Consider the following 25,557-nt stretch of genomic DNA (forward strand, 5'->3'; position numbering starts at 1 on the left):
CATACGTTCAATCAGATGCGGGAAGGTTTCTTGGAGAACGGCAGCCCATTCTTCACGGAGTGCTGCGCTGAGGAGACGTATCTTTGTCGGTCGGTGAGGCCTGGTACGAAGTCGGCGTTTCAAAACATCCCAAAGGTGTTCTGTAGGATTCAGGTCAGGACTCTGTGCAGGCCAGTCCATTACAGGGAAGTTATTGGAGAGTAACCACTCCGCCACAGGCCGTGCGTTATGAACAGGTGCTCGATCATGTTGAAAGACGCAATCGCTATCCCCGAATTGCTCTTCAACAATGGGAGACAAAAGATGCTTCAAACATCACTGTAGGCCTGTGCTGTCACAGTGTCACGCAAAACAGCAAAGGGTGCAAGCCTCCTCCATGAATCACGACCACACCATAACATCACCGCCTCCGAATTTTACTGTTGGCACTACACACGCTGGCAGATGATGTTCAGCGGGCATTCGCCATACCCACACCCTGACATCGGATCGCCACATTGTGTACCGTGATTAGTCACTCCACACAACGTTTTTTCGCTGTTCAATCGTCGTTTGCCATTTACCGTCGTGACGTGTGGCTTATGAGCAGCCGCTCGACCATTAAATCCAAGTTTTCTCACCTCCCACCTAACTGTTATAGTACTTGCAGTGGATCGCGACGCTGTTTGAAATTCCTTTGTGATGACCTGGATAGATGTCTGCCTATTATACGTTAGGACCGTCTCTAACTGTCAGCGGTCTCTACCAGTCAACAGACGAGATTGGCCTGTACGCTTTTGTGCTGTACGTGTCAGTCCACGTTTCCACTTCACTATCACATCGGAAACAGTGGACCTCGGGATGTTTAGGTGTGTGGAAATCTCGCGTACAGATTTATGACACAAGTGACACCACATCAACTGACCACGATCGAAGTCTGTGAGTTCCGCGGAGCGCCCCATACTGCTCTCTCACGATGTCTACTGAGGTCGCTGATATGGAGTACCTGGTAGTTGGTGGCAGCTAAATGCACCTAATATGAAAAAGTATGTTTTTGGGGGTGTCCGGATACTTTTGATCACATTATGTATCTCCTGCTGTACGCTGCATGTTTCCATGGAAGGTCACTCCCAAACATTTCATCGCCGGAGCTTTGGCAATGGACATCTGCGTACTCATATTCAACCCTCTGCCGACATCCTTGTAATGCGACTTCCACAGGTTGGTACTGGTCCGGTCACCTCGCCGTATCGGGGAAGCCACGCGATCTCCGTAGGTATATCTTCTACCAGTCTCGCCAAGAAAGCTACATCATCCGCGTAGGCACAACATTTAAAGTGCACATTGCGATTGTGGAGGCGAATACCCTCTATACGTTGTCGTAGACCATGAAGTGCTGGATTGAGGGAAACGGTAAAGTGAAAGGCTGACAGAGGGGTTACTTGTCGCACTGATCGCTCAACAGTGAACGGAGCGCTTACTAATGTACGGTGGCGATCGGTAGCCATTGACCAGGACTGGGGAAGGGGCTGTGCTAATGAGACGGAGAACCACACCTGCCGATATTGGGGACAGTCCCATATTCTCTAAGACAGCCCACAGGAAATGGTGCTCAGCTCGGTGAGGCGGGTGGTCTAGGTCAGCTAAAACCAAGGGGCCTAGAAGCGGCATGCCGGCATGAGCGCCACCACATCTCTGCAAGAGGTAATGGCCGTCTGCCGTCTGTATAACACTGCTACCCCTCCCCCCCTCCCTCCCACAAGACATGTTTGGTCGGCATGAATGGCATCTTTGATAACAGCTAGGACGGGAACACGAGGTATGCAGGCGAACAGCTCGAAATCCTAATTCATTAACGTCAACGTTTGACCACCATGAACTCTTAACGTTTGGCACCTACTTACAGGAACGCTAGTTACATAATAGGCACGTCAAACTTCTCTTGCAATTTTCTCGGAATTGCCATAGTAGAGCACCTTACTACTTGCACAATATGTTGTTTTAATGGCGTACTATAGACACACAAAATCTGAATTAAATGCGTGATCCCAACGTGGACTCCTCTTGTGAAAACTGTGGCGCTGCGGTCGCCCAGTACCCGTCGACTCGTTCTCTCTTACTGAAGCGTTAAAGAGTAAGCCTAAACGTGACTTATAGTCTATGAGGAAAATGAGTACACGACCTTGCTGTTGTAATGTTGCACTGACAAGTCGAATTGACCGATTGTTGGAATCAGATGGTCTTTAACGAAACTGTATCTTTTGAATCTTTGGAGGGTATAAGACCAAAATTGACTGATCTAAACTACACAATTGTAAATGTGTTCCGTTATAGGAGGACTGATACCTGGAAAAATTGTCACTGTAGTCCACGCCTCAAAAGCAAAACATACAAATCTGGACGAATGCAAACAAAATAGTTGTACTTTTGTGGATTCCACCTTCACCATGAGAAGGCATATGTGCTGCATTAATCTAAAAGTGGGCACCGAACAACGGCACTGTTGCATCCCTTAGATAGAAAAGCGCGTTCTTTCTGTATTCGTTTGCTCATGGTAATTTGCATTTTTGGGCTAACAGCAAGTTATGTAGGTTACCATTTATATCTATTATCACCACTGTGAAATTGCACTTCTTCCTCTTCTTCATGTTTTCCCTTATTCCCCTTGCAGTCTCGGTAACGACTCGAAAGTGTGTATATATCAACGTAATTCTCTGAAAGATATTAAATACTGAAACAAATTTACAGGCGTCTTCGAAAAAGTTTTATATATATATAAATCTAAATATAAGCACAAAAATATACACTGCTAACCAATCAGTCGTTGCACTGGTATATTACTTGCTCCTGTCATTTAGGCTGGTCGGACGTATGTGACATTTCAACCTCCACCTAAGAATGGCTATAAAGCTGAAATCATGATTGTGTGAAAATAAAGAATAATAACTTACTTTCTAACGGCGGAAACTTCTTTCAAAATGGTACCTTATTATTGGGGAATGCCAGTACTCACTCTCCTTCCTGAGAGAGTCGAGTTTACTTGTACTCGCTGTTAGCAGGTACTCGTACATCAACTATATCTGTTCTGAGCTTGCTCGAAGAACAATTTGGGCACGTGATAATGATCTAAATAGGAACAGGAGAGGCTGGGAAACGTATGAAAGTGCTTGTTGCACGGTGTAACGACACAGCAGGATACGTCAACTATTCAGTAGTGTGTGACGAGATTTTTAAAATGTAGGAGCACAGAAAGAGAAAAGTCTCATAAACTTTGTACTTCTTTTAATGAATTTGCGTGGACGAGAAACCGAATAAAAGAATTGTACAAAGATGCTGCAATCCTGTATATCCAAATGATCAAGTGACACGAGACTATTTAAATAATCATGTAATTAATTTAAAAAAATATAAGTTATGCTATTGTGAAACGTGTACCAGCATAGCATCATTAACGCTTTCTTTGTATCAGTGCCGTCTGCTACCACGAACAACAACTAGAAATGCTTTCTACCAAAACTACGATTCGGATGCTATTACGAGTAGTGGGGAAGAAACATAAATGAATCTGTAGTAGACAAACTGGAAGCTGACCACTTCTCTCTGTTTACCTGTTTATTTTCTTGCTTGTTTTCTGCATAACTGGAACCGCAAATCATTCAGTATTAGTCCATTGTGTATTTGAAATCATTACAGAATATAAATTGTATTCTATAAATAATAAACATTTTTCCATCACGTAACTTCTACGCTTTTACGTAACCAAAGCAATTACTTTGGATATAAATGGAATTTTCATGCACAAACTTAAAAAAAAAAAAAACAGAAACAATGTAATTATTGTTGTTGTTTTGTATTCGATAGAACGTTCTCACTCCTGTTACAATTGATAAATGTGGAAGTTAATAACTGGCAGCCTAAGCTGTACAATCGCAATAAAGTCATGGGATGTTCAATTAATATTTTTATTGGAACAAGTTACGCGTTTCGGGATTACACCCATTTTCAGACATCACAAACTTCAACTCCTTCTTAACCAACCAGGCGTACAGCCTTGACATCTCAAAGGAAGTGTCCAAAATTGCAAAACAAGCAGTGTTGAGTATACGCTATGCTTCCAGACTGCTTGTATCGCAGGTATAGTCATATGTTATTGGACACTTTCTTTGAGTTGTCAAGGCTGTAAGCCTGGTCGGTTAGGAAGGAGTTGAAGTTTGTGATGTCTGAAGATGGGTGTAAACCCGAAACGCGTATCATGTTCGAATAAAAGAGCTAAATGAAGATCTCATGACTTATTGCGATTGTACAGCTTTGGTTGCCAATTATTAACATAAAAATGATCGCAGGCCTCAGAAAAGATTTTATGTCCTGTATGTCAAATGTGGAAGTTGTTTATGAATAACAGACACTTGTTTCGTATAATTTTGGCGAAGTATTGGAGCAATGTTTGATATATTTTTGTTTTTGCTTTTATAATTTTACGTTTTTGGTGAGGAAATTCCGTATTCCTATTTTTTCTGAAACATTACTCTCTTGCACGGAACAATTCAAAATCTGAATTAAACATTGACCGGTTCAATCTTGTTATAAATACTGTCTAGTTTTAAGTAGCAAACAGGAGGATAACTATGTAGAACAAATACATTCCGTAGGCTATCCGGTCCTTTACAATCCCCACTCAGTTTCTAGGTGGTTGACCGCTTCCGATTTTCAGGTGATTCCAGTAAATCATTGATTGCATGCGCAAAGAAAGCGATCGTTATGAGGTAACGCCCGTTAGATACGCAATAAGTCTACCGTACAGGTAACGCTCGCAGAACTATCGCTGACCGAAACTATAATAAAACTGCCGTAGTCTACGCATATTTATGATAGCTTACGGTAGCCTACGGTAGTTTTACAATTCTACCAACAACTGCAAGCTTTGTCCTCCTAGTCCAAGTGTCGGCCGAGCCCGATGGGTTGTGGTGGCAATACGTGTGCCCTGGCAGTACCTCGGCGAGGCAGAGTGTGGATCACGGCGCCTTGGCCTCTGGCTCGGCCCCGTGCTTCTGCTTCTTCTGCTTCGCAGAATTGGGCGGCCGCTGACCACTGGTATCGATTGCCGCGCCACGCCGCGGTTGCGACCCAGGCCGGTGAGCGCGGCCCGCGTGTCTGCGGCTTTCGCGCCGTCTCTGCAGCGGGTCTCACAGTGTCTGCACGCTCCTCTCCTCGTGTACGCCTAAGCTCTCCCGCCCCGAAGACGCCTCTGTTGTCACGAAGTTCACCAGTGAATGATTTCCCGAAGATCTAAAGTGTGGACGAGAATTAATTGTCTATTAAAAATTCTTATAATCTTTTATAATACTTAACTAATAATCCTCTGGCGTTATCAACTACTCTATTGACCATTAAAATTGCTACACCAAGAAGAAATTCATATGATAAACGGGTATTCATTGGAGAAATATATTATACTAGAACTGACATGTGATTACATTTTAGCCGGCCGAAGTGGCCGTGCGGTTAAAGGCGCTGCAGTCTGGAACCGCAAGACCGCTACGGTTGCAGGTTCGAATCCTGCCTCGGGCATGGATGTTTGTGATGTCCTTAGGTTAGTTAGGTTTAACTAGTTCTAAGTTCTAGGGGACTAATGACCTCAGCAGTTGAGTCCCATAGTGCTCAGAGCCATTTGAACCATTTGATTACATTTTCACGCAGTTTGAGTGCACAGATCCTGAGAAATCAGTACCCAGAACAACCACCTCTGGCCGTAATAACGGCCTTGATACGCCTGGGCATTGAGTCAAACAGAGTTTGGATGGCGTGCACAGGTACAGCTGCCCATGCCGCTTCAACACGATACCACAATTCATCAAGAGTAGTGACTGGCGTATTGTGACGAGCCAGTTCACGGCCACCATTGACCAGACGTTTCTATTGGTGAGAGATCTCGAGAATGTGCTGGCCAGGGCAGCAGTAGAACATTTTCTGTATCCAGAAAGGCCCGACAGGACCTGCAATAATGCGGTCGTGCATTATCCTGCTGAAATGTAGGGCTTCGCGGGGATCGAATGGAGGGTAGAGCCACGGGTCATAACACATCTGAAATGTAACGTCAACTGTTTAAAGTGCCGTCAGTGCGAGCAAGAGGTGACCGAGACGTGTAACCAATTGCACCCCATACCATCACGCCGGGTGATATGCCAGTATGGCGATGACGAATACACGCTTCCAATGTGCGTTCACCACGATGTCGCCAAACACGGATGCGACCATCATGATACTGTAAACAGAACCTCGAATCATCCGAAAAAATTACGTTTAGCCATTCGTGCACCCAGGTTCGTCGTTGAGTACACCATCGCAGGCGCTCCTGTCTATGATGCAGCGTCAAGGGTAACCGCAGCCATGGTCTCCGAGCTGACAGTCAATGCTGCTGCAAACGTCGTCTAACTGTTCGTGCAGATGGTTGTTGTCTTGCAAACGTCCCCATCTGTTGACTCGGGGATCGAGACGTGGCTGCACGATCCGTTACAGCCATGCGGATAAGATGCCTGTCACCTCGACTGCTAGTGATACGAGACTGCTGGGATCCGACACAGCGTTCCGTATTACCCTCCTGAACCGACCGAGTCTATATTGTGCTAACAGTCATTGGATCTCGACCAGCGCGAGTAGCAATGTCTTGATACGATAAACAGCAATCGCGATCGGCTACAATCCGATCTTTATCAAAGTCGGAAACCTGATGGTCGGCATATCTCCTCCTTACACGAGGCATCACAACAACGTTTCACCAGGCAACGCCGGTCAACTGCTATTTGTGTATGAGAAATTGGTTGGAAACTTTCCTCATGTCAGCACGTTGTAGGTGTCACCAACGGCACCAACCTTGTGTCAATGTCCTGAAAAGATAACCATTTGCATATCACAGCATCTTCTTCCTGTCCGTTAAATTTAGCTTCTGTAGCACGTCATCTTCGTGGTGTAGCAATTTTAATGCCCAGTAGTGTAATTTTCTTTTTCCTTCTACTTCCTTCTGCTAGTTTTCTACGCCATGCGGTATCTCTCGCATCGAAGTTTCCATCTCCTTCTATCTTGCCAATCTGTTTCTTGCGTGGCCTTGTCCTTCATCGCAAGCCTCACTCTATTGTTCCAATGAAGCCACGTCGTTCTCTTATTTTTTGTTGTGAACGTCCCCCTTGCTTTATTGGAAAACGTCATCTTACCTCTAACATTCTTCTAAGATGTCCATACCATGTTAGCCGTTTATTTCCAATTGTGTCTACAGTATCCTTTTTAACTGCCATATCTTCTCAGAGGACTTCATTTCTTATATTGCCTCTTCTTATTACTTCACAAGTTCGTCTCCAAAATTCCATTTCGCTGAGTGGGGTAACCGCGCGGTCTATGGACGTCTTGTCAAGATTCACGCTGCCCTCCCGGCGTCTTGTCAAGATTCACGCTGCCTCCCCGTCGGAGGTTCGATTTCACCCTCGGGCATGAGTGTGGGTGTTGTCTTTAGCGTAATTTAGTTTTTGTTTGAATATTAAAAAATTTCGCAAGCGATTTTTAATTGAGACCTACTTCTTCCCAACATTTTATTCTCTGTACTACTAATTGACTAAATCGGGACGCCATTCCCCTTGCAGGTTGTCTAACTAATGGATTCCAGAGACAACAAAAATTTGACTTCCAAAATGTAGTCTGATTACAGACCGAGATTAAATGTTTAAAATGCTGTCGTAACCTACTAATAAAGAGATGTATACCCTCTGTAAGAAGTTTGATACTATCTGACCAGTACTACATTGTCAATGCAGCGTCACTTACGGACGGCGAATGCCCGGACTTTATTCATCCGGTATTTGGTAGTGAGAGCACTTAGCGACTCCCAACAAACTTTCCACATAATTTCAAACCTTTTCTCGCTGAACGCCTCCCACAAATTGATGAAAGGAGAAAAGTTCATCGCTTACTAAGTCTTCGCTGCTCATGCAGTAAAACTAAAGCAGTACACATGACGAGAAAGAGATTTTTCACTCTGCAGGGGAGTGTGCGCTGATATGAAACTTCCTGGCAGATTAAAAATGTCTGCCGGACCGAGAATCGAACTCGGGACGTTTGCCTTTCACGGGCAAGTGCTCTACCGCCTTTTTTTATTTTAATTTTTTTTGCTTTTTTAAAATCTCATTACTGGACAGTTACACTACTCATTAGTTTTTCTTTTTTTTTATGAGTTTGGTCTTTGCGGACGTCACATGACATCCGGTCAACCGGTCAAGTTCGTTTTGTTGATCCTTCCACTCAGTTTTTTATTACAGAGGCCAACCAGCTCTCTGACCGAACACGCTGAGCTACCGTGCTGGCTACTGCCTGAGCTACCCAAGCACGACTCACGCCGCGTCCTCACAGCTTCACTCCACACCGATTATCCCCCTCTCCCTCCATCCTCTCCATCACTCCCTGTCCCTCCTCTTCTTGATAACGATCTAAAGACAATTTCCAGTTTACTGTTAATGTTAACGATCTAAAGATTATTGTATAGTAACTAAAACATGTAAGGAATTTTAAAAACTAATTTCTTACTGAAATTACAGCAATTAAAAAAATTTAATAGATTTTTTGGAAACTGCTAACTGGCTGAACTTGGAGACAGCATCCCTCCACTGTTCTCCATACCTACAAAACTGTGATCTGACCCATCCTTTCGTATGCAGTGCAGCATGGATATCCGCCCCATCTAAGTTGTAGATGTTCCTCGAAATCCTTAAACATCACGCACTACACCATGCTTTGTGTATCCGTGTGTCCTCACCCTGATGGATCTCCCAACATCTCATTAAATTCCATAAATTCCAGCTCTCCTCACTACACTGAACATCTTCGTATATCCTTTCTTACACTATCCGCAATATAGGTTCCCATAGCCCCATTGTGTCCTCTCTGATCAGCAGCCCCGGTGCGATGACGCGCTTCTACCAGCAAATCCCTCTACAACTGCACACGCTCCATATCATAATAATGAAATCTCAACCGACTCCCTCCCTGTTCAGATATTTATCCGTCCTACAAACTGTAAATATTCCTCCCCTCCTATCCCATTCCACACCGATTATCCCCCTCTATCCTCTCCATCACTCTCCGTCCCCCCTCTTCTTGATAACACTATCCTACTCACTCACCAGACTCGTTCCTCACCTGTCTTCCGACATCCGCCCCCCCCCCAACATCCACCTTCATCTTCATTGTTTCCTACGCAGTGGATGCCTATATTTTAATCCCTAACCTTCTATCCTACAGAATGCATTTCCCTATATAAATCGTAAAACTAATAAAAAAACAAACATTTTATTTATATTTATATTAGTCCTACGATTTTTAATTTAAATAACAACGGAAATCAACAGTTCTAAAGATTTATGTAAGAATTTTCATACTAATTACTTTTTGAGTGTACCGCTGAATGCCAATTCTCCCCTGTCCATATGGGGCAAATTGTTTGAAACATCAATAAATAAAAAAGTACACTTAACGACGAGAAGATAAAATGATTAAAATTCATTACGTTCTGTACATAAACTACAAAAGTCAAGCAAACATAAAATGAATAAGGAGCTTAGGTGAACACTCAAACTGTAAGCTCTCACATGTTGAGCATGGTCGAATATTTTATGGTTAACAGTTAAAGACGAAATCATCATCGCTTTAGTGGCTATTTTCTCTTCAATAGTCCCAGTATTTGCAGTTTCATTTAGGAATCATTCATCACAAGATATAATGGAGAATATCGCTTTTTGCCTTGTCTCATACAAAGGTCGACAGTGCCGATGGAAAATGTAACGCCATCTCACTAGATTCTCAATGAGCGACACCTTCTGATGGCATCTGTCAGTGGAAAAGAAATCTTATTACCCCTGATAATATAAGTTTATTCCAAGCACTACTTAAATGTAACGCACTGCCATGTGTTCTTTTCGAAGCATGGGCAGAAGCTTATGAAACAAAAATGCCATTTTGATAATTTACACCAACCAACACCAAAGTATTACAGTCTAGGGACCATCACAAGAGGCAGGGCTACTATAAAACAAATAAAAGAAAGGAGAGGAAACGTTTCCATTTCCTTCAATAATAGACGTTAATGACATTTTCGGATAAAATATTCAAATATATGAACTAAGAAAAAAATTTCAACTTTTTTTAATGTACTAGTTAACGCCACAGCCTGTGAAGGTAATCTGTGCGAAGAACTGCAGTCTTAACGTGTTGCGCCACACAGTCTTCACTTTTTTTTTTACCATAAACGATTTAAAACTCGGCAAGACTGCTACCGGAACAGTCAAAGATTTTTCTTGAAATGTATTAATTTAAGACATTTAGCCTGTCATTGGGAATTTTGACGTGCTTAAATTCTGCTCTGAGTGGAACGCAACACGCAGAGAAATGGAAATATATAACGCAGATTTTGTGTCATGGTAATTAAATACGTACATGAATGCATAAACAACTAATCTCCAATGAAATTGTGACTTCTTTATTGAGAAAACAGTTTTTCGTATAATGGTGGATTATTATTGATCTGTCAACTCATTTAAATTTTCTGACAATCCTCTTGCAGTAAATAACGCGCCAACCTGCTCGTTGTACAAGAATTCGTAAGTCCGACTTAAATAATAGATTCCACACACGAGTATGGTAGCTACGCTTCACTGCACCTCACTTGACGTCAGAGACATTACCACCAAAACTGCGCCGTTTGACAAGGTACGTAGTACCAGGGATCGTGACGGTAGCCAACAAAAGACAATAAGATTTCAGTAGCGGTGTCTGAGTATTTCTTTGAAGGTATTGGTACTGTTGGTAGTTATCTTGGTAGGGTATGTAAATGCCGATATATATTGTAAATTAAAGTTATGAGGAGCAGCAGTCGTTGCGACTGGTTTTTAAGTTTGAAAGGGATGTGTACTAGCTGAAACTGTCATTGAAAACAAATAAAACTGTGTTCTACACGGTGTTACTCAGTTTGTAAATATCAGATGATGTATGGTTCAAATGGTTCAAATGGCTCTGAGCACTATGGGACTTAACATCTTAGGTCATCAGTCCCCTAGAACTTAGAACTAGTTAAACCTAACTAACCTAAGGACATCACACACATCCATGCCCGAGGCAGGATTCGAACCTGCGACCGTAGCAGTCGCGCGGTTCCGGACTGCGCGCCTAGAACCGCGAGACCACCGCGGCCGGCGATGATGTATGAAACTATGAATATCAGAGAACGAGTTCTCTTACCAACACACCGCGAGAAAAAAATTTACACGGTACCACTTAGTTGAATTCTGTTGCTTATCTCCTTTTTTATAAACAAATGGTGACGATGCAGTAATTTAAAAATAAATGTATGAACTCAAGAATGGCAACTGAATATTTCATGCTGGATTTGAGCTAGTGGCGCAGTTTGAACACAAGAGGCGAAATCAGCATCTCTTTCCGGACTTCATCATTTTTATTCCCACGATTTCTCCGGGTCACTTTTAGCATGACTCAGAGGACGGTTGTTTCTCATGTCCAGCACTCAATTTACCTTCGAAAAATGCGGTCTATTAGAACCTCTGCGTCTACCGTGTAATAATTTCTAGTCTTCCTTTCTTCTTTTCCCTGTCGTAGAAGGGAAAATCGCAGGGAAAGTCTGTTCAAGCACACAAATCATTCTCATTTCTGTAATCTTGCTCACCTGAATCTACTTAAAGAAGCATTCATTACCCAGATTTTCGAAAATTCTGCTACTGTGATGAAAATGAGCGAAAATACACCAGGAAATATTGTTATATCTTTAGACACAACTGAACCATCCCTATGACATCAATTTTTAAAATCAGTTTCAGCAATATATCTGAAAGACGCTGTCCCAACTTATTACCTTAACCCAGGGGCGGGCAGGAATCCTGCACATGTGCGGTGCACTTGCACGCGTGCAGTTAACAGGTGTTCCGCGTGCACACAGGGGCAAGCTGGCCACCCGCTTATCTCCCATCCCAACCATACCTTCTGTCCGCTCCTTCCTCTGTAATGCGTTTTGTTTCCTAGCTTGCTTTATTGAGTGAATCAATAAGGTTAGTAGGAGTGCTTGAAAGAAATCATGGTTTGAAAGACTACCTATTACCTACGATACGTTTTATTTAATTGTCACAGGTGGAGTTTACAATACGTTTAATATCTGGAACAAAATTTCTACATACAGACAAACACAAACAGTTACGTAAATTTTCATCACTGATGTTTGCTCTTAACCGAGACTTATTAATTCAGCAAATGATTTTCCAGCTCTCGCTATATTAAGCGCAGTCTTATAACTTGCACATACCGCTGGGCTATTATTGTTGTCGTCCTGAAAAATTGAAAACAGTGCTCCATAAAATTTTAGATCAGTTAGATGAGAGACATGACGAGAGAAAGTTGCAGATCTCTCGTGACAACAGCAACTACGACAAATTCAAATGGCTCTGAGCACTATGGGACTTAACTGCTGTGGTCATCTGTCCCCTAGAACTTAGAACTACTTAAACCTAACCAACCTAAGGACATCACACACATCCATGCCCGAGGCAGGATTCGAACCTGCAACCATAGCGGTCGCGCGGTTCCAGACTGTAGTGCCTAGAACCGCTCGGCCACTCCGGCCGGCCAACTACGACAGATTCATCTGGTATCGTCAGATCGGTCTTCTTAAGCTCAGTCAATTCCCCATCCGCTCAGAATCCGACAATAAATTGTACTCGTCCTTGTGAAATTTATTATAATGGCCTTCAATACTAAACTTCCGTTGACCAGCGAGAATACTGCCGCATATTAAACATTTCGAATTTTCACGTTTTTGCACAAAGAAAAAATGATTCTCCCATTACTTTTTAAAAGATAGCAAATCTCCACTTCTCCGTTTCTTGAAATACAACGTTCACTACATAGTGCTCGCTTCGCATCAACGTCCGCAGCTTAGCCTGGCACTACACTGCCGCAACCTGCCGGCTGTCGCCACAGGCTCGGTCGACGCCTGCACGCGAGCAGCACACGTGCAGCGCTGTGCGCTCATGAGCCGCGTGCAACGTTTGCCCGCCCCTGCCTTAACCCTTTAGCGTGCGCAGTGCAATATTATCATACAGTGAGCGTTAATTTCTCATGTCCTCATTCGCTTACAGAAAAAAATGTATATCGTCCATAGCACTGCCTAAGTACTTCCTTCGAGCCCCTGGAACATATAAAAGAATAGCGAACAATTAAGGACCTACTGCTTTTGACACTAAATAACCACATTCGTAGTATGGTGTGGTTCTGTGCATTCTACTCAAAGAGCTTTTCAAGCTTTTACAGCTTGTCACTTGTCTTACCTTTGAGGGGTACACATAAATCCCCGGCCCAATATTCATTATAGTAATAATAATATTAATGATACTCCCTATTACCTGTCATTCCACAGTAACTGCTTGATAATTAGACATCTGTGCTTCATTCGATATGGTTCCCAGCGATTCACATAAACGTAACTTCCGTGGCCGAGCGGTTCTAGGCGCTACAGTCTGGAACCGCGCGACCGCTACGGTCACAGGTTCGAATCCTGCCTCGGGCATGGATGTGTGTGGTGTCCTTAGGTTAGGTTTAAGTAGTTCTTAGTTCTAGGGGACTTATGACCTCAGAAGTTGGGTCCCATAGTGCTCAGAGCCATTTGAACCATTTTTGAACTTCCAAACATTTTATAAAGCCTCTAACCCAACCTCCGTTAGGTCGTATTCTCGTAGAACACATCCGAGAACTTGACTATCCACTTTAATGGATTCATGGGTACGGAGCCGTTAATTCTAATAACGATAAATAAAATAAACTGCAAGGACTTTGTTATTCCGTGAGCGATTTTGAGTTTCACCCACTTCCATACCGTTTTCATTACAGTTAAAGGTAGCTTCTCCGTTCGGTTCCCTGTTCATTCTGTTTATTATTATGTCTCTCCCAGTATATCTTAACATTAATCTCTTTGTTGCTCCATGAGCTATCCTCAACCTTCGATTAGCTTTTTCATTACAAGTCCATGTCTCACAGCCACACTACAGTACTGCTAATATGCACTCCCTGTTAAGATTTCTATTTCAGACACAAAGACTGGTTCATTTTAGAAACCCTGCTTGGTTATCGAAATGTGCTTCAAGCGAATTTCATTGGTTTACTGTCTGGGTAGAGCGAAAACTAGGCTCTCTAAAAGATACACAATGAATTTTAGTCTGAGATTTCATAGCCAGACTAACGAAGAGAAATGGTCAAATCGGTTATCAAACTGACCGGTTTTGTTGGGACATACTTAATTGCGTGAAAATTACCTTGTTAATTAAGAAATTGTATTTAGTGACCTGAAGGAAAACTGAAATACTTCATGAGCAGCTTTGCTAGCTATAGAAACTTTCCTCCTTTTTATTCGTCTATATACACCCAATACTAATGGAATCGATATTTAAATATATTGTATTTAATGCCTGCTGAACATAACTTGAAAATAAAAGATAAATTCTGGTAAGGAAAAGGTTAAGTATTTTGGGAATTGATTCGTGTAAAAGAGAAACATTTGATTCGATCTTGAATGAATGCGCTAATTCATGTACATCAAACGAGGTACCGATTAAGAATTTAAAATTTAATGTTTAAGACCGTGAGTACTAGAGCACATCTGTCTCGTGGGATTTCACTTAGTGGTCTCGTTATACCCTTAACGTGTGAGCGTTTCAGCTGCTGTATGCAACTTCAAACATAATTCAAAAGCGCGTCAGATGATTCTGTATTTTTCTTTTTTTACTTTTGGACAAAGTTTCAAAGTTTTTCTTCTCATGATTCTGTTTGTAGTTTTGGTTTTTAGCTGCAATAAGTAACGGAAACTTGTTAATCCGGTATAAATATCTGTTCTGAACAGATAATGTTCTGTTCTGAAGTATTTAGCACGCTACGCTTGGCAGTAGTCAGATGATGATAGAAAAGAGGGGTGGAGGCTGTGTTTTTCTGTTTCCCTTTCTCTATGAAGATAAAACCATGGATCTGGAAGTATACGTTTGATTTTTTGCCCATAATGAAATGCGTCACCTTTTTTATAATCTCTGTGACTATTGAACACTGAATTAATTTTATTTTGCTGTGTTTACTATTTCTTATTTGAGATATTTTGTTAATCTTCAAATCATTTGTGTACGTTTAAACCCAAAACTTTTAATAGGATTTAATTGTGATAATATGATGCAGATTGAGGGTTTGGATGCATATTTATAAACAGTGAGCTTTGATATAACAATGGAAGGACGGGAGTAATTATGAAAGGTTGGACGACGGCCGATGGACGGGCAAAATTCTAACTGCGACAAATAAGATGTTTACCGGTGTATTGTGGAATATAAAAAGTATGAACAAAATTGTATTTAAATTATATGCACCCTGGATTAATTTTCTACACACTATCATAAAAATTTACACGTGAGTAGCGCAGACAATCATCTATTAACGGAACATTTCTAGAGTCACACTGTGGACTGCCATGTTAGAATTACAGTGTGTTGATGAGTATGTTATCGTGAACTAATTTATATCGTGGAGGAATAAGAAAGCAATATCTGTAAAAGAGCAGATTTACTGAGTGAACTAGTTTTAACATTGATTATATACTCCGACCTATGTATCCAACATCCAAAAACTACAATATTCGACCAGGTTTTACATATGATATATACACAAAGCATTGGTGGACATTAGGTCGTTCAGTGCCCGTCTAGTTTCTTCTGTATCTCCGACCACCAACGCTTCAACCAACAAGGAGAAGGTAAGCATCTCTTACCGCATCTTTTCAGCATCGCCTTCTAGAGGAAAGTTACAGTGGAATTATTTAACGACTATGACGATTACTGGAATATATTTGTGGCCACGAGCGTGGGACAAAGACTAGCGTTTCTCACAGCTATATTTCTATCGCCGAAGATATGAACTGTTAGGGAAGGCTCCTCTCGCGACTGACTTTTCTGAAATATTTATCATTGCTGAAGCCACATACATGATTTGTCATTGTTGTTATCCACTTCAGGAACTAGTCACTCTTGACTTTCTGCAGTAACTAGAAATTTCCTTTTTTATTTTGATCTGTTTTGTGTTAATATATGAAAATTGTCAGCGGTGTTGGTGAGTGTTGTTCTTTCTTGCGTACATATGGGGAGATTCTGCATCTGCTTTTGAATTGTTAGGAAAACACGTGCGTTATAAAGTTTTCCCCATCATCTTCGACCAATCAGAGCGGAGTGGGTAGATATTCATTGGTAGGACGTTTAAACAGTTGGAAAGCTTTAATTTCGACAGTAGCGTACTGAAAAAGTTTGTTTACTCTACACGAACTTATCATATGACATTATTCCAGAGCCACTATCTTCTTGCAACGATGCTTTGTTAGTATGTCATTTTTACGTATGACATATTTTGTGCTCGCTTCACTGCAGCGTAATGAGATTCCTTCTCTTTTTTTCACGCCACTCGCCAGATTCCGTCTTTATTTACTGGATAAAATTAGATTTTATTGCATTTTTCCGTGAATACGGTCTTTATTAGTCGGGAGATTAGTTAGGTGAAATTTTATTTCGCTAAATGTGCCAAACAATGTAAAGAAGAGAAAAAGTGAGACTCACATCTCAAATGGTATATCAGCGCTGGCGAATTTACCATATTCTTCAATGAACACCTTCCTGAAGCAAACGATATTACAAGAGGTGCCAAGTATTACTTACTTTCAGCAAAGAGTTATTATATTAAGTGTGCAGCAAAAGTTAGTAAATCGATATTAATTTCGCAGTTGTTATTGCTATTCACCGCTAGGAAAAAGTAAAACATGTTTGTAATTACACTGACTCACATAGAATAAACTATGAAATATTGTGTAAAAGTTACCTCGTTCGCCATGCTCTCCAGTCCTAACGAAAGTCAATGTGATCAATGAATTATAACTTAAATGTAGAATATGGCGCCAGTATAATTACAAACAGTTGCGATAGAGCTGTTAGGTACATATTAATTTCTAAGAAAAACATGCAAATATTTCGAAATAAATTTTTTACTTTCGTTACTGACCTTAACTAACATGTCTGACAAAATTAACATTAAAATTATTTACTTTACATATCTTCATTATAGCACGTTTACTTTCAGTTGTCGTCATTGCTGTAAATAAAATGTGGATCTAAGTCATTTCTACAGCGATGTGTGTTCAGATAGCGCGTGACGTCCTGAGATACACTATGAAGTACATGTGCTATTATGATAGTTATAAGTTATCCAATAGTATAATTCTAAAGCAATCTGATAATCTTATCCATACAAAGTGGTACAAACTAGATCACATCTGTTCTGATGGCGAATAACTTCGGACCCAGTTTTCTGGTCTATATATTTTCTATAACTGAGATAGAAACTGCTCAATTATATTGCTTGTTGAGGATGCAATGCCGTGTCAACAGAGCGTTGCTATTTTTGGAAATACATAGGTTGATTGTTAATCTGTACGTAATTCAAAGCACTTTTCAGTTTTTCATTTCCAAATACTGTATTGATTAACATAACAAGACGAGTGATTGGTCTACATTGTTGTTAACTAATTGGACGCCCTGATATTTTCTTGTGAATAGCTTAAGTTCTTTAACTGTATTCGTTTCCAACGTCTTCATTAGCTATAATTAATTAACGCATCATAAGCATCACCACTTTCTTCACTAACGGAAGTAGTATTTGTGATATTAATATTAAAACGACGAATTAGGTAACGTAGCACAGTGAAAAATTCGCAGATCTGTAAACAGATTTTCTGTACTGGACCCATGAGAAGAGGAAAGGAAGACACGAGACGAAAATATACAAAGGTACTTTTTTCCGGCACTCATCTTTTTGCTATAACCACAATTATGAAGCCACATGCTTTAACCAGTGAAATAATTTTCAAAAAGAGTTACTGAAAGAAATCCAAAACGATTTTATTAAGTGAAGGCGGAATAGCAGAAGGCTATAAACAATTGAAAGCATGGCAACGTTTTGTAAAGAATTCTTTCAGAATGTTAGGAGGTAATGAGACTTAATAACAGCGCCATTCTGTTAAATTTCCTTCCCAATATCTCACAAATTTCAGTAATAGGCTTACGGGATTCTGAATGCCCTTGTCGAATTTTTCGTCAACATTGGAACATATTACAGTTTGTAAACAAAACCAGTTGCCTACCGTAAACGTTTTGTCGTGTGAACAATGGCGCTTGTACTGTGATATTTTTAATGCTGTTGTTGGGTTGACTTTGTTTTCGAAAGGTTGGTAAACATTCATAGCGGGCCCGTTTAGAGGAAAATAAAGTGACCTTATACAGAGTCGCTGATATGGAACGGAATGCGAGCGTCATATAAACCGCAAAAAGCGGTCCAATCCGTGTCTGAAATTACTTTGTGTTTAATGAAATGAACGTGTTGTGCAAAGAACGTGAAGTCATCATAATGCAATATACGGGCTTTCAAGTGAGGCATGTTCAGCTACCGCCTCTTCATTCACGCTTTTATACGATTACAGTTCTCTATGACAGCTCTGCCCCCATTTATAGAGGTGAAATTTTGGACTTAGCTGCTACATGTTACTGCTATCGGCTGACTGATACCTGTTTCCCATGTTAGCTAAGTAACACTGTACATTTAACAGTACCGGGAACATTTAAATGTTTAAATTTTAGGTCGATATTTAATCAGTCATATTAAATCTATGCTTCGTTCACAAATTTCCGAAAGTGTGAGAAGTATTATCAAGTTCCTATTGTTATTCTGTTTTCAACGCATTTTTATAGCCACCATTTTACGTAGCCCCACGATATTTTTGATTTTCATTCTGTACACTGCACATAATTTACTTATAACAACTGAATGATAACAACTGAATGTCTTGAAGCCATCGAGGACCTTGTCAGTTTCAGGAACAAGCTATCGGAGGCCAACTTCGTCGTCATCGCCAGTTGACTGATGTAACTGGTGTTCTGATATCTTCCGTCTAACAACCAGTTTAATGAGACAGTGATAACGTCATGCTATAGCCTAGTAATTTATTAATTTACCGCTGATTATACTGAGATCTTGCATGAGAGGTATTCCCAATTCGTTACATGTCGCACTGGAGAGTAATGACTCACTGGAGTCTTCTGTATCATCTCAGTATCGAACGTACGAGGGTGTTCTCAAAAGTGATGCCTCCATATTTTTTATGTGTAAACCCTTAAAGGTTTTTAAATAAACCAACTTCATTCACATTCTATGTCTTTATTCTTTACGTCTATATATTTATTTGTCAACATAGTGACCCTGCCGATGAACACGTATTTCCCAACCAGAGGCAAGTTTGTTGATCCCGTCACTGAGGAAAGTCTCACAACGTTGACGGAATTATAGCCTCACCTCTGCTTAATTACTGTCAATTTGTAGTCCCCGTCGGTGCTTTGTAAGTTTAGGAAACAGGTGAAAATCGGATGGGCCGAGTCGGGATTGTATGGAGGATGACCGATGACAGTGAACTCCAGGCGTCCGATTGTTACAGACATAGCAGCGCCCGTGTGTGGTCTGGTATGGCATTGTCACGCGGGAAGAGAGGATGCCCCATGTATGGAGTAACTCTTTTCTCCGGCTAGAAACTCGATTATAGCATGTTGTTCCTCAGGCTCCAATGTTATTATTTTACACACAGCCAGGTTAAAAGCTACAATTTGGAGCCTTTTAGCGGCAGAGAGATGCAACTTGAGATACCTCAGCAGATATTGAGAGCAGAATAACTGATTCGGAGGGCATTCTTTCTCAGCACGTCGTTGTATGTTTTCAACAATTACTGAAGGTAAAAGTGCAAATTAAGTTACTATTGGCAGTCAACAGTTACCATAGTTGAATCCTAAGAAAACGAAGGAACAAGTCCTCTGAACTTTATCACTCAAACTGGATAATGCAAGAAAACGCAGAAAACTTAATCCAGGAATGTCACCGCGAAAAACTAGATGTCAGCTTCAGGCCAATTGATTAGAGTAAACTGGTTACATATTTAACACATCGAGAAAAAAATGACAGAAGAACAGCGGTTGTCCATATAATTTTTTCATATTTTCGTTGGGCCTTTGTGCCATTGCAACGCGGGCTCGGCCTTGTGACTACGGATTTGCCGGTGTTAGAGGGTGGCCGGATGCCCACCCTGTCGCCACCCCGTACCCGCCGGAACGGAATTAGTGTACCCCAAATGTCTCGTCTAGTGTAAGCCATGAAACAGTGCCATCGTTTTTCAGATGTCTGCGAGTCGTGTAACTGAAGCGGGATGTGGGGACCAGCCCAGTATTCATCTAGTGGGATGTGGAAAACAACAACGGTTGTACATAATCGTATTGAAATGCGAGCGACTTGGTAACGGGGGAAAGAAGTCGGGGTTTGGAAAGAAGTCGGGGTTCCTTATGCAGCGCTAGTGACTTAGCCTTACAGTTATGTGAGCTGGAAATTCCTCAACATAATAGTTATGAAACCGTTCTGGCTACAACTAAAATAATTCAGCGATTTTTGGCAGAACGCATGCGTCCCATTACATTCAACGTTTATTACTTAGTACTGGCAGATTGACTGTGGTACAATCAGATAATCCTTGCACTAGTACTAATTTTGCCACATTTTAACTTAAATTCACCTGGTGAAATATTACTACTGTGTTTTGCAATAATATCATTTTAAATTTAAAATCTTTTCATCGCCAGTTACTACTTGTGGGCGTTGTTCATAAGAGAAAGTAATTCACAATTCAATATTGAGCCTGCTTTTAATGTAGGGCTAATTTTTCTTTCCTCTACCAGCAAGTTGCAACAACAAAACTTTCGTTATCTTACTCCCAATACGACGTCTATTTTTTTCAACAGGCACTACTTCAAATAAGATAAGAATAAAGGGAGGTTAAAAACTGAATTTTCCTCGTCATCAGTGCAGCGTGTCAGCTCATTATGGACTACTGGCAACATAAACAGCGAACGCTGTTCAGGCTTGCTGTCCACTTGTTCTCCAGCTTCCCAAAAAATCAAGATAAATATACAAGATTTTTTTTAAAAAAAGAAACACGGTGTTGGCTTCACTTTGAAATTTCAGCTTTATGATGAGTATTCGATAAAATATAAGACGGAGGTTGCTTCTAATGTCCTCCACAAGCACATAAATTTACATTTCTCTTAGAATAAGAAAATTATTCTTCAAATAAAGAACCACAGTTGTTTCCAGTGCGCATCTGCATATGATAGTAATAGCGAGTATCGTAGATATTTTTCCGTACTGCAACAAAAATACAAATGGTGCGTTGTAACAAAATAAATTACGATTGTCGAAGAAAAATCGAATGTTGCCACGGGTGCTAATGGTACGACGCTCGCACGCCTTTTTATATAGGCAGAATCGTTTTCTACCCGCCGTGTCATTCATTTGTCGTAAAACACAAAGAAAAGTACTTAGAAATTCCCTTCACTTGCGGCTACGCTCTCTCCGTCGTACTAGAAGACCGTGTTACGAACTTGGTCGATTATAGCGTCATTATTGGACAATTTGTGGTTACGGGGCGCCCATCAGCGCTATAGACCTATTACGGCGTAACGGGGATGAAAACCAACGAACTCTGAGCATTTCTGTGGGCACAGGCGTCAGACCACCCGCCCAATTTACGAAACTTCTTGTATAGATTTATTTTTCCATTTAACGCAGCGTGACGTTTACTTATACGTCGTAAAGAGATAGTTTCTAAGGACTAAATATTGTTTATTAATGACCTTAATTACAGTTGTGACAACGAGGTATTTTATTGCTACCTGGAGTTTCACATGTGTTAGCAGTTGGTAAGTAATTCCATCAAAAAGTGAATTTCTAGAATAAATAGAAGTAAAAGGGTAGAGAACACAGAGACAGTTATTTGTTACACGTCCACATAAATGGAGGTAAGATGAGGAGAGGGAGGGGAAGGGGGGTTTTTAGTTAACAGAGGACCTTAAAATTATATCTCCTTCTAGTAAATGAACGTGAGAAAATTACTCAAATAAGAAAAGAATGTTTCTTGTGTATAAGTATCTTCTGTGTATAAGTATCTTCTGTCATATTTAATTTGGAATGTTACTGTTCGATAATTGTGTGCAAGATGTGTTTTGTTTAAGAGTCCTGATCTCGAAGGAAAATGGTGTTTATGAGGTTTTTAGTCTCGCTTTTAGATCTAAAGATGATGATACCTGTGTCTAACTAGAGAAACTTCGAGTAATAACTAGTGTGTATAACGTTATATAGACAGTTATATGATGTACCTGTCCCTCAAAAAATGACAGTTGCTATTGTTTTCACTGAAGAAACACGTAGCTCATCTGAACCGCGTTGTGTATAACACATTCATAAAATAACAGAAACTCGTTTGGTTGGAGCTAACTAGAAATCAAAATTTTTCAGAAAAAGTTTTAGGATTTGAAACCATCTCAGGAGGAGTTTGCACTGAGTATTCCTTAACAAATGTGTAGAGAATACGACAGTTTTTTGACAGTGACACGAGTGGATAAATCAGAAAGCTCGTGCTTTTAAATGCTGAATGAGACAGGAGAATGATTACTAAATTAATGTCGGAAAAAAATCTGAGCCTCCAAACGTATGTTTCTATAGTTACAGTTGCCCCTTATCAACTGGCTGCACAATATCTTCCTGCTTTATAGTAAAAAAGCGTGACGATGTGGCTAGCGTCGGTGATTTTGGTTGTTAGAACAATTGAGTTACTGACAAGTTCGGTTTTTACGTAAATTAATGCTTCTTTGCGTGAATTAAGATTCTTCTTTCAGCCACATGCATGGACTTGACACCTTCGTGGAAGGTGGTGAAGCGTTACGTGTCTCAAATGATGATTGTAAGTTCGTGCAGTGGATGCACAGAGCTGGATATAGTTTTCTGCAGTTGAAACAAGAGAACGGTGTTAATTGGAGTACTCCTCAGCAATTATCTACATACTCCATCTTCGTAGATTTCAAATGCTGTTTCAAGTAAGGGAACATTTCATAAATATCGATGAGAAAGGGAAGTGAAAAATCTACACTTCTGTAGTTGCAGTTAGGAGTTTTGTTTCGTATCGCCTTCTCAGCAAGTGACTGCGCATTTGTGGTATGAGAGTGTGATTAGATGCACAGACATGATGATTCGGGATTGTCGATGAGTTTTGTTACATCAAAAGTAAGCTTCCTTCTTTCCGCAACGTGTCTCGGACTGACAGCTTTACGTAGCAATGACACACCGTCATGTAGCTGAATGATAAGCATATTTTTGTGCAAAATAGGCACATAGTGGTGACCGCGTCAACAGTAACGAACCTGAAAGTGAGAGTGGTGAGAGGCCGATAGGACTTGTGGCTGGAGGCATCCGCCATGGGCGTGCCCCAGAAGTCGTTGCGGAAGACGTCGGGCAGCGGCGTCAGACCCAGAACGTCCTTGTTGCGCGTCACCGCCGGGATGTCGTCGTGTACGAAGTCTCCGCCTAGCGCGTTCGCGTAGGAGGCTAGCGCGACGGCAGCGACGGCCGCGTAGCCCTTGGCGCCGGGAGAGGCAGGGGCCGAGGCGGGGGCGGCAACGGGGGCCGGCTGGTGCAGGGGGGCGGGCGCCGAGGCCCGCGGGTGCCGCCGGGGGTGGCAGCCCCCGCCGCCTCGCATGGCGCGGCCTGGGCGCGCACGGGTCGCCGCGGCTCGCCTCGCCTCGGCTCGGATCGGCTCGGCTCGGCACCGACGTCGCCGTCGCCGTCGGCGTCGCGCACTGCCCAGCTGCGGACTGCGGCCCGCGGACGCCGGCGCCGCCGCTTATAGCGGGACGCGGGCCGAGCCGAGCCGCGGAGGGCCGGCGCCACGGAGCATGCGCCGCGGCGCTCCCACCGCCGTGGCGGCCGCGGTGCCCGGCAGTCTAGCGGCGCCTCCGCCGGCGAACCCACGCCGACCGGCGGCCCGCACTGCTCGTGCGGTGTGCTGCGAACACAAACAACCCCTCAGTAGAACCTGCCACTCGCGACCATGGTGATGGCCTTCTCTGGTCAGCAGGAATGTTCGACATGAGTTGCCAATTTAGGCCAGTGACGTAATGTTAATGGCTACTATCGCACACATTTTGTGCATAGATTCACAGTTTTGTCTTTAGCTGCCGATTCCAACGAATTTGAATAAATCAATAACATAAAAATAAAATGTAAAATAACTGGTTGTATTGACACTGAACAGAACCTTAGCCCGAGGTGTATGCTAGATTGTAGGGTAACAGTTGGGTTGTGAGTTGGCTGAGCCAAAGAATGTGATGTTAAAGAAAACATGGTGTAGTGACAAATTGATCTGTACTTTTGCCCTTTCGAGAAAATCATCAGTAACATCACGTTACAGTCTCAACATAACATGTGGCATTTGTCGCATGTTTCGTAACTGACTGGTCAAATCCGACGAACATACCTCTATATATAGTCTCCAGGACCGGTTGGCTTGATTTCTTGTATATCTTCAGGGTTTCGCGATTGTGGTGAACGAAATACTTTCGTTCCTCACGTTTCGGGAAGATCTGAGTAAGTCATCTTTAGATGTTAGTCTGGTTCCGGGGAAGTCGATGGTACCAGGTGGCCTCTGACGATATCCAACGCAGTTCAGGATGAAACGCCAGGAACGAGGATAAAAACAACACAAGGATAAAAACCATACAGACAGGAGAATTCATCAGCAGTATCCGTCGAAAGTTCGAACAGGAGATTGTGACCACTTCACGTTTTAGTGAGTTGCTTAATTCGAGGTGTTCATTTATTAAGCTCCGATCGGTTGCACTATGGAAACCACACTGAAAATCGACAATGTTTTGTATTGTAGTCTTCTTTTGGTAACCAATTTATTTGCCAAAATCGCCATGTTAGCACGATTACTGGATTCCCAGTTTTGGCAATACGTGTTGCCGTCTTCAGATGTATGAAAAGAAAATATGTGTAAGATAGAGCCTCACAATAAAAATGTTATATGTAAGAGGGAGGGGCGTACGGCCGCTGTGACAGAGCGGTTCTAGGCGCTTCACCCAGGAACAGCGCTGTTGCCACAGTCGCAGGTTCGAATCCTGCCTCGGGCATGGATGTGTGTGATGTCCTTAGGTTAGTTCGGTTTAAGTAGTTCTAAGTCTAGGGAATTGATGACCTCAGATGTTAAGTCCCATAGTGATTAGAGCCATTTGAACGGTTTTTTAGGGAGGGGCGTTTGTACAACAGCACAGTGATAATAATTACATACCCATAACACCGGGCAGGGGAAGTTACATCACACAGTGCTTACACAACCATGTGAAAGAGTGGTGTTCAAGTTACATCACACAATGCTTACACCACTCTGTGACAGTCTTGTATAAGCGTTGTATGATGTAACTACCACTGCCAAGTTTTATGAGTATGTAATTTTTGTCACTGTACTGTTGTGTATGCCTTACTGCATTTTTATTTTTCTTTAAGCCTGTAACCACGTCATATTTCCTTTTTATTGATCCGAGGATG

At 41.8% G+C, this 25,557-nt stretch overlaps 1 protein-coding gene across 1 annotated transcript in view; it reads right to left on the reverse strand.

The window, feature by feature from the left end:
• The window catches only part of LOC126199544 (protein O-mannosyl-transferase TMTC1-like), a 648,409-nt gene extending 623,803 nt beyond the window's left edge, over positions 1–24,606 (reverse strand). The window contains exons 1-3 of the mRNA XM_049936465.1: positions 24,581–24,606; positions 23,673–24,016; positions 23,376–23,628 (exon numbers count right to left, since the gene is read on the reverse strand). Coding sequence (XP_049792422.1) covers positions 23,376–23,628; positions 23,673–24,016; positions 24,581–24,606 — 623 coding nt within the window. The remainder of the gene's footprint in view (positions 1–23,375; positions 23,629–23,672; positions 24,017–24,580) is intronic.
• Positions 24,607–25,557: the final 951 nt, after the last annotated feature.

This window comes from Schistocerca nitens, chromosome 8 (assembly GCF_023898315.1).
Source record: "Schistocerca nitens isolate TAMUIC-IGC-003100 chromosome 8, iqSchNite1.1, whole genome shotgun sequence".
Taxonomy (NCBI): Eukaryota; Metazoa; Arthropoda; class Insecta; order Orthoptera; family Acrididae; genus Schistocerca; species Schistocerca nitens.